The 10,267-nt window shown below is 44.9% G+C and overlaps 1 protein-coding gene across 1 annotated transcript; it reads right to left on the bottom strand.

Annotated features, from left to right (window-relative positions):
• Window positions 1–295: 295 nt before the first annotated feature.
• Window positions 296–5,607, bottom strand: MRPS30 (mitochondrial ribosomal protein S30). Its single transcript, XM_065656610.1, has 5 exons — window positions 4,912–5,607; window positions 4,532–4,677; window positions 3,400–3,502; window positions 2,689–2,865; window positions 296–780 (listed from the first exon to the last, which is right to left on the bottom strand). The coding sequence occupies exons 1-5, from the start codon at window positions 5,561–5,563 to the stop codon at window positions 512–514; spliced, it is 1,347 nt and encodes a 448-aa protein (XP_065512682.1). The 5' UTR covers window positions 5,564–5,607; the 3' UTR covers window positions 296–511.
• Window positions 5,608–10,267: the final 4,660 nt, after the last annotated feature.

The following is a 10,267-nucleotide window of genomic DNA, read 5'->3' as shown; positions in this document are numbered from 1 at the left end:
TGTCTAAAAGTTTCCCTTGCTACCTAACTAAATTGCCAGCCATTTTCTTTTATTATAAGAAACGCTTTTTATTCTGAGCTTACTTTCCTTAGTACGAGTGAGCATTTAAGACAACTAATTTATTTTCAGACACAAAATCAGAAATTTTTCACTGGTCTTGAATATCAGACAGTAGTTTCTTAGTGACACAAACAGTCACATGTTCATACTTTGCTGTGATGGTTCAACAGAGCTATGGATCTGCCAGAAGAAAGCACTCACATGACTTTGAATCAGTGTAATATATTCTAACAGTAAATATACAGAAGACATTAAGGTATTCTAGTCATTTATTTTTCAGTGTACAGTATCATTCATTTAAAATGAAGAAATAAGGCCCAAATATCATAAAATACGTATATAGCGTTTGCTAGACAAACACTTCACTAAGAACAAGGCATATACTAGCCCATACTTCATAGTTACAATGAAGTTCAGGCACATGAACAGGAATACTTTATTGTTTAATGATTTACAACTCTTTTGGTCTGTTTAACAGAAAACGAACCAACTGAAGCAAAACTTCATCATTAAAGCCTTTCACGCTACCATCTTCTACAACATCATACAATGGCTTACTGTCTGTACCCCAACAGATATTCTTCCGAGGGTTATTCTGAATAGTTTCTACAGTTAGCGCTAAAGTATTTAGCTGGTAACAAAAGAAAGCGAAGTATTTTCCATCAGTCACTACCGCCTGTGATACAAAAGGACGGGTCACATCTGCTTCACTCCAGAATCCTACAAAATAAAGAAACAACACTAGTTATACAGGACTGAAAATTCCTGCTGGCACACATATCTAAACTCCAGTCCTGAAACCCAGAAAAATACTGGGAGTTGCAGCAGCCACTTAGTAGCACAAAAATTCCTGTCTGCTTTAGCAACACAGGCATTCTTCATACAGACTATCTAAACCACAACAACCAACTAAGGATCTTTCCAAGATCAGGGACACAGTGGCATATTTGTATTTTGTGCACAGTTCCCTGTTGCTGACTGATGAAAACACCACACTGATCAGCCAAGGAACTTTTCAAAATTACAGAAGTTATTAATGCATCCAAGTCCTGCAAGTGATATGAGGGGAAATGCCTTTCTGTTTGAAAAAGTCTATTCCACACTTCTCACAGGGCAGTGAGCATTTGTTTCATGATAGAAGTATGTATATGTGCACATGAGCAAAAACTGACTACAGCAACCAAACACACAATAAAAAGAACATACTACCTCTATAAGTATTAACGCTTCAAACAACTCCTGCTGAGTATCAACAGTCTTTTAAAAATATATTATTTACCTACTTATGCATGTGCACTAGCACACACTAAAATTCTTAAAAGATACGTTACAGTGTGCAACAAACGCTACTAGTAACTGCTACAGAACAAAGAAAAAACTTAATAGATTTGAATCAGGCTGTTATTACAACTCATAATGTGCTTACAATTGTAATCAGCTTTGCAGCCAAGACTTGACAAAAAAAGTCAAGCTTTCTCACATACTATTACCTAAAAATTTTGATGCAATATACAGCATGGTCAAAGGACTTTCTTCCATGTTTTGTTTCCAAGTGTGCTGGTTGGACTGAAAGTGAGTTAACTTCATGCAGTTAGAAATCTTCTCTGTGTAATAGCTAGCACGGTCATTGTTTGGATTTAGTTTGAGAAGAAGATCACACCTTGGCACAGAGTTACAGTTTTTAACTGTTGTTGTTTGAGAGCCAAGGCCTCTGAGCTCTCCCCACAGGTGCGAGAAAGTGAGGATGGGGGGCATAGATGAAGCAGAGCTTGACTGACATCCAGACTGTTCAACTAGAATAATCCGTGCCATTATCATGATGCTTCATATTTAAGAGGAGGTGGGATAGACAGGGACAGAGACTTGTTCTGGCTCTGCTCCATCTCAGGGGAGTTCTGTTTGGGATGTTTAGTTTGGCCTTTTGCCATCCTACCATTTGCAGAGGCCTCTGGGCTTTTCTGCCTTTTTCCCTCTTCTCTCTCTGGGATCAGCTGTTTGGGACCAGGTGCTGCTGCCTGGGACTGGCTGCTCAGTGTGGATGGAGTTTGTGATAAATTGCACCGAGTATCTTTTATTTTATATTCTATTTCCATTTTATATATATTAGTAGTATATTAGTGTTATTATATTAAATTGTTTTTATCTCAACCCACAAGTTTCTCCCTTCCGATTCTCTCCCTTATTAGGGGCAGGAGGGGCAGGGGAGTGAGCGAGCAGGTATCATGGTTATATTGCTAGCTCAGGTTAAACCATGACACCAAGAAAAAAAAAAAAAAAAAACAACAAACAAAACCCCAAAACTGCTTGACATCTACCATATTTCCCCATTACAAATGTGGAGTGAGGAAGTGAACAGAGTATGGAGGTTTTTGCATAGGCTTAGTGTTATACATGAAAAAATATTTTTCTGCATAATTAATTCTCCCTGAGACAAACCACTCAAAGTCTTAACTAACTCCCTCGTATAAGGTCTGCTTCACTCACTGTTTCAATTAAATTTTCAAAGACCTAATTAAAGGACAGTCTTCAGAAGAAAGAGCATGAGAAAAAGGTGGTGGGGAGAAAAGGTTACAGAACCTCATAGCAGGCATTTACCACCAGGCAGAATTTATAAAATGATACTCTCACCTTGATACATTGCTTGTGCTGCTGTCCAGGCAAAGAGACTTGCAATACCATTAGCTCGATAAACAACTTCAATCTGATCCTCAAGATTTGCTTTTACAAGCCTCTCCCGTTTTAGTTTATCAGGAATAAGATGAAACTGGGTGTGTCCATAACAGCATGGATCTGCTACCTTTGATCCTATGTCCCCCAAAAAGAATAAAAAAAAATTAAGAGCCAGTCAAACAACGTTCTTTATTATGCATACAAACACATCTGTACTATCAGACTCCAAACAACAGAAGGTTAGACCCTCTACTGTGTATCTGTATAAATATTGATATTCCTCCACTCCTGAGTGAGACTGGAGGGATTGCCCAAAACCAAAAGGCAAGAGATCACACACTGAAAGGTCTCTGAGGAGATGTATTAAAATTCAAAGCAAATTTTCTGCTCCAATTTCCTATTCAACCCAGCTCCCTGAAGCAAATCTGTACACAGAATACCACAGGCACAAAAGGATGCTGCTCCCTGTTGCTTGACACAGAATGTCAATACAGATTTATATACCATATGTACTTATATAGTATAGTTATATATAAAAATATATAAATAGGTATTTTTTCCCTGTTGATGGGAGGAAAAAAGTCAGGGGGTGTTTTTTGTTTTGAGGCTGTTGTTGTGGGGTTTTTTAAATGAGAAAAAAGTTAACATTTCATTACTAGAAACTCTTACCTATAAATACCTTGTTTTCGTACTGCCTTTTAAACAATGGCAGTTTGGATGGTTTGTGATCAATAATAGGAACATCTCCGAGATCTGACTCCAGTGGTACAACCTTGAAGGAAGTAGAAGAAAGAAAAGCTATGACATAAGTCACATTTCTGACATCAGGCCTCACATAATATGCCACTTTCTGGACAGACAGCAGAACGTGCAGGTCTTGCTTACGTACACCATATATTTAACAGAAATAGATTTTTTGCAAAGAACTTCTTGTCCTGTGACAAGTGCTAGTACACCCATCTTACATTGAAGTCCAAATTTTCTGCAACATACAAAGAACACTGTGAAATGGTGCTGATGAAGCTGCCAGTTGGTACAATCTTCAAAACCAGAATCCTTTTCTGCAGATGACCAACAACATTTCTAGCAGCAGTCAACAGACTAACTTGAACCTGCAGAGTTAATTTCCAGGTATTCAGTATTTTACACTATGTAACATTTTTAACTGCCTAGACAGTTCTTCCAAAATGGCAAGATTTTTAACATCTGATAGTACTAATCTAAGCAAATCGTAAAATTAAGTTAGGAAAAAGTGTTCAGCATTAACAGAAAGCAGAATACACTTCTCTGTTTGTGGTGGAAACTGGACAACAGACACGTGCAGGATATACAATTACCACTGTATAAACCTACAAGAAAAATCAGAATACAGAATCAGCTTCCAGAACACTGAGCGTTCAAAAAAACAACTTAAGCAGTACCAACAGGTAACAGAGCTCAGGGTCAAATTATCATGCTTTCTCTTACGCCATTCTTCTCCATTTCTCTCATCTTATTCTTCACCAAGAACACTCCGCACTACCTATTTTTACAGGCCTAAAAACTCCATTCGATTAAGTGTAACAGCATGCATTTTATCTAAAGCATGAAGATGACTAGCTTGTAGTTCAGAAGACTGTCTCGATACCCACAAAGCACTTACAACAAGGTAGTAAGGGCATTAAGACTTGACAAGTGCACAAATGTACTACATGCCTGATTAACCAGGTCCTCCGCATACTACCTATTGCATGGTTTCAGTGGCAGTCACAAACATAAGTGAAAATGCACGTGATTAACTTGGTGTTGAAAATATCCACACCTCTGGAAGCTGCTTTGGTACACGGATCTGGAGGTGCGGGTTATCATCGATCTGAAATCGCACAGGATCAACTCTACCCTTTCGATGTCCATGAACAACAACTTCCTCCCCATGATGCCAGTAATAGTTAACTTCAGGTTTTAGATCTGAAACAGAACAGTGTGACAGTGAGAAACAGACACTGCCCCTTTGCATTTTAAACCCTCCCAATTCTCGTTCTGTAGCTGTAGTAAAACACTAAAAAGACGATGGAGATGAGATCAATTACCAGCGATGGCCTGAACCACCCGGCCACAGCAGCGCCGCTCCCGCCGGCCTCACAGCCCCGTCCCAGCGCCCACGGGCTCCCACCTCCCCCTCCCTCCCGCCCCGTTGCACACCGAGGGAGGAGGCGGCCAGCAGCGGGTTGCGGCCGCACAGGGAGGCGGCGAGGCTGGAGACGAGCTGCGTGAGGAACGGCCCGGGCGTGTGCTCCTGACTGCGGTAGAGGACGGGCCGCCGCTTGTGCTGGTAGAAGCTCTCCTGCAGCAGCGCGTCGCAGGCCAGGGCGCGCAGCTCGCGCACATCCGGGTACGGCGCCGCTCCCGCCGCCGCCTCCGCGGGTCTGGCGGGCGCAGGTGCCGCCGCTCCGGGCTGCGGGGCCGCGCCGGCCCCGGGGGTCACTCCCGCCGCTGCCGGGGCTTTGGCGGCTGCCGACGCCGCTCTCGGGGGCAGCCCCGGCACGAAGACGGTCTTGGTGAAGCTCCGGTACCAGCGGTCGGCGTTGAGGGCGAAGGTCTGCGGGTAAACCACGTACTTGGGCCGCTGCAGCAGCCCGTAGAGCCGCAGCTTCTCCTCGATCGACGGCGCCGCGTGCACCCGCTGCTTGAAGTGCTCCAGGCGCCGCCGCTTGGCCGCTTTGCTTTTGGCCGTGGCGGAAGCCACGATGGGCGGGTAGAGCGAGTCGGGGGGCTGTGGGGAGACGGCGGGCTCCGCCTGCGAGAGCCAGCGCCGGCCGGGCCACAGCAACCGCCGCCCCCCGGGCGCCGCCATCTCGCAGAGCTGCGAGACAGCGGAAGGCCGGCGTCGGGCAATGGGGAAGCCTGACTGGCCGCTGGGAACCACGTGAACGAGCCAACCTTCCAATCGGCAAGCTCCTCCCCGAGAGAGAGCGCTGCCGGGACAGAAAGGGGCGCGGCCTTTCGGGAGGCGTGTCGCTGGCCGGCCCTACACTCCCTGCAGCGCGGGGCGGCTTCTGCGCACGCGCCACAGGTGCCCCGCCGCTCCCGCTCTGCCGGGTAGCGCACTACAGCTCCCAGGATGCACAGCGGGAGGCGGTCCGGAAGTGCTCGGAATCACAAGATCACAGAATGTCCTGAGTTGGAAGGCACCCACAAGGATCATCGAGTCCAACTCCTGTCCCTGCACACGTCAACCCCACAGTTCACACCGTGTGTCTGAGGGTGTTGTCCAGTCTCTTCTTGAACACTGTCAGGCTTGGGGCCGTGACACCTCCCTGGGGAGCCTGTTCCAGTGTCCACCACCCTCTGGGGGAAGAGCCTTTGCTAATGTCCAACCCAAACCTCCCCTGGCACATCTTCCTGACATTCCCTCGGGTTCTGTCATTGGTCGCCACAGAGAAGAGACCAGCGCCTGCCCCTCCTGCTCCCCTTGTGAGGAAGCTGCAGCCCCATGAGCTCTCCCCTCAGCCTCCTCCAGGCTGAACAAACCAAGTGACTTTAGCCGCTCCTCACACGGCTTCCCCTCCAAGCCCTTCCCCAACTTCGTAGCCCTCTTCTGGACACTCTCCAGTAGCTTTATACGCTTTTCATGCTGTGGCACCCAGGACTGCACCCAGTGCTCCAGGTGAGGCCGCACCAGTGCAGAGCAGAGCGGGACAATCACCTCCCTGCCCGGCTGGCGATGCTGACCTGAAGTGCTGGGTCCTCCTGTGGGTCCTGCTCACCACTGTGGTGGGGCCTGTACAGCTGCCAGGCCTGTCTCCCTGGTACGAGCCCATACTTCAGAGGGAGGCCTGCATTGCAAACCAAGTGGTTGTGTTGCACAAAGAAGGAGCCCTTAGCTGCTTTCGTTCGAGAAGACAGCATTCTTGAAGCAGTTTTCTATGTGCTCATCTTCAGGAGATAATCACACCCCCACTGGTGCGAAAGACTGAACTGCTCAATTTAAATGATAAGGACAAATAATCTCTAACAAAAAAATTGATTGAAGTGTTTTCTTTACAGAACCCTTGCTAAGGAAAAATAATTTTGTACAAACCAAGAACTGCAGCAGAAATACGAGAGAGTTTATTGAGTTCTGGTTGACAACAGGTTGACCACAAGTCAGCAATGTACCCTTGTGGCCAAGAAGTTCAATGGTATCTGGGGTTGCATTAAGAAGAGTGTGACCAGGAGGTCAAAGGAGGTTATTCTCCCTCTCTACTCTGCCCTGCTGAGGCTACATGTGGAGTACTGCATCCAGGGCTGGGCTCTCGAGTTTAAGAAGGACAAGGAATTACTGGAGGGAGTCCAGCAACGAGCTACACACATGATTAGGGGCCTGGAGCATCTTTCTTATGAGGAGAGACTGAGAAAGCTGGGTCTGTTCAGCCTGGAGAAGAGAAGGCCGAGAAGGGATCTCATCAATGCTTATAAATATCTCAAGGGTGGGTGTTAAGATGATGGGACCAGACTCTCCAGTGGTGTGCAACGATAGGATGAGGGGCAATGGGCACAGACTGAAGCATAAGAGGTTCCATCTAAACATGAGGAGAAACTTCTTTACTTAGAGGGTGCCAGAGCTCTGGAACAGGCTGCCCAGGGAGGTTGTGGAGTCTCCTCTGGAGACATTCGAGACCTGCCTGGACACATTCCTGTGTGATCTGCTCTGCCTGAACCTCCTTTAGCAGGCAGGTTGGACTAGATGATCTCCAGAGGTCCATTCCAACCCAAACCATTCTGCGATTCTGTGACAAAATCTGGAAAGTCGAACATGTGTGACTCAGCCCAGGGCATGAAGAGCACAGGCCAGCCTGATTGTGTCCATCAGTGTAAATCCTGGACTGGCCTGCTCTGCTGTAGCAAAGACTTCTTTTTACAGTATAGTGTGTACACACAGCACAGAGTTAGCACTGAAGTAACAGCTTGTTGGGAACCTATGAAGCTGGCTTTAATAACAGAATGCAACTCCGCTAAAATATAATCTATTATGGCATTTGTTTATGAAACAGGAAATAGGCTAAAGTTGGCATACTGACACTACAAAAAGTGTTATTTGTTAATCTTAAAAGTTTTCTTCTTCCATTTTTTTTTTAACTTGATCACTCACCGTTTTCTTGAGAGATTTTTTTTCTGTATTTCCATGACATTTCTGTATTGTCTGAACTGTCTGAAACATTCCGAGTGATCATCGGCGAGAGAGAAAGTTACGAGTTGAACTGAGACAGAAGACACATGTGTGAGCAGACCCAGGCAGGTTGCAGGAACAACCAGAAGCCACAAATAAAATGCAAAGGGTAAATTTATTCTCATTACCTCGCTAACCAGGGGATCACCAAAAAAAGCACCCAAGCCCCAAGGCACACAAGCAGGAACACAGGCACTGCAGAGCCCAGTCCTTGCTAGATCACTGAGCCTGCTGGTTTTGCCTGTACATCAGAGATTCACGCAGGTGCAATTTACCATACTGCTTTGATCTTTGCCTGCAGTAGAGCAGAAATTTCAAGGATGTTTGTCAAGGTGCCTTTGAGACACAGGCCCAGGTTATCTAAACACAGTGGTTCTACTTGTGAAGCACACAAGGCTGAGCAACAGTTAGTGTTTTCCTACAGCCCATATGCAGTTGCTTGAGCAGATTTACAATCTCCTGCTCGCCAATCTTCCATTATATTCCCACATTCTACCCCCCTGTTCAAGAGACCATTTCTGCAGGTGTTCATTTGGGTTTGTGAGCTGTAGCACAGAGCAGCTTACAGAGGCACACAATAAACACATACAGGAAAAAGAATAAACATATCTCTACAATATTGTTTTGAATCAAGTGTCACACTCATCCTGTCAGGGAATTAAATGACTCAGCCAGGTAGTATTAGCAGATTGTTTAATTTTATGCATTAAGTCCTGAAGGTGTTAAATATTGTTTTCCATGCTGGCCGATTCATCAGTTATGTTGAAGCAACACATGCCTTCAAAATTGAAGCAACATTTATGGTGTTGAATGAGGAAACAGTCCGTTATCAAACATCTTTCTGTTGTTCATTGGCGTACAGCAGTTACCTACTCCAAAAAAATAACAATAAGAAACATTAATATCAAAATCCGTTAGCATAGTATAATTCTGTAATACAGCTACGGGGGTTGCCATGCTAATTAAACACCTTTTTAAAAGATCTGCAGCTGTTAATCTTCCCTTAATACAAAAGGCAGATAAGTTAGTTACAGTAGAGGGTAACCAAATGTAAGTATTTACATGTTGATCTTGCAAAAATACATCCAGGGCATGTGCTTGTAGTACAAGATTGCAAAGCACGATGAGCCAGCCTGCGAGAAGAGAGGAAAACAGGTGTGTCATCACCTTCTAGTAATACATATGTGGTGCCCCAATATTACTTTGGGTTTGATAACCTGATGTGAAATAATTGCCCACACATTTTGGAGAGCTCTGGTTTGTGCTTTTTCAGATTAAACTTAAATTCGATGTTGGATTCACTGTACCGGTAACAATGTTCCAATTATATCTCCTCTGGATAAAGCACAGGTATTTGTCAAAGATACCTGAAATACAAGAACTCGATAATCTAATATCAATAAAAGATGTAAAATAAGGGGAGAAGTTAGGGTGCAAAACCGCACAGTATTCTGAGGGGTTATGATATGAATCTTCACACGTAGACTAATAGGTCACAGTCCCATCACACAATCCACCATTTCCAATGGTGGAACAATTCAATTTCCCCTATGGTTAGCATTTTGGGAGAAATACCATCTGGAAGAATTTCATTCCCCACCATGTTCTGTATGAAAGGTGGTCTACCTCCATCAGTACACCAGGCAGATTTTTTGTGCTCTCCTGTTAACCGGTCACAAGGGGAAGCCTTCTCCACAGGAGATGTAGGGATAAAAGTTCTCCAGTGCCCTAAAAATCCCAAAAAGGCATGTAATTGTTTTACTGTGGCTGGTACACAAAACTGCTGGACTGTGTGCTGTATCTTATTTGGTATTTCTCTAATCTGTCCATGTCAAACTATTCCTAAAAGTAGTGCAGTAGTACTAGGGCCCTGTGTTTTCTTCAAATTAATTGCCCAGCCTCAGTCCTGTAAATGCACTTTCAGCAAGTCAGCAGCTGCCTCAGTTTCTTCTTGCAACACTGCCATAATCAACAGGTCACCAATATAATGGCAAAACATGACGGTACCCAGCCACAGCACTATGTTAGCTACTATCATTTGGTGGCAAATGTGTTTCTACCTCTGAGGCAATGCTTGGAAAATACATTGCTTTTGCTGCCAGGTAAAGGCAAACTGGTCTTGTGTTGAGGTGGCAGGTGGGGGTGGGGGTGGATACAGTGTTGGTAGTGAGCCTAGGAGTGGTTGGCTTTTTTGTGTAAGCATCAACTTTTGCCATCAGCAAAACATTTCTGATGTTTTGATCCCATCTATTTCTGATTGTAGGATATCAGCTTGTACAAGATCATTCCACGTTTGTTTCCTCATCACCCATGCTGTAACTCCGTTCAGTTTTGCTGGCTTTCCTTTGT

Source organism: Caloenas nicobarica, chromosome Z (genome assembly GCF_036013445.1).
Source record: "Caloenas nicobarica isolate bCalNic1 chromosome Z, bCalNic1.hap1, whole genome shotgun sequence".
Classification (NCBI taxonomy): domain Eukaryota; kingdom Metazoa; phylum Chordata; class Aves; order Columbiformes; family Columbidae; genus Caloenas; species Caloenas nicobarica.
This window is presented reverse-complemented; position numbering and strand designations above follow the sequence as displayed.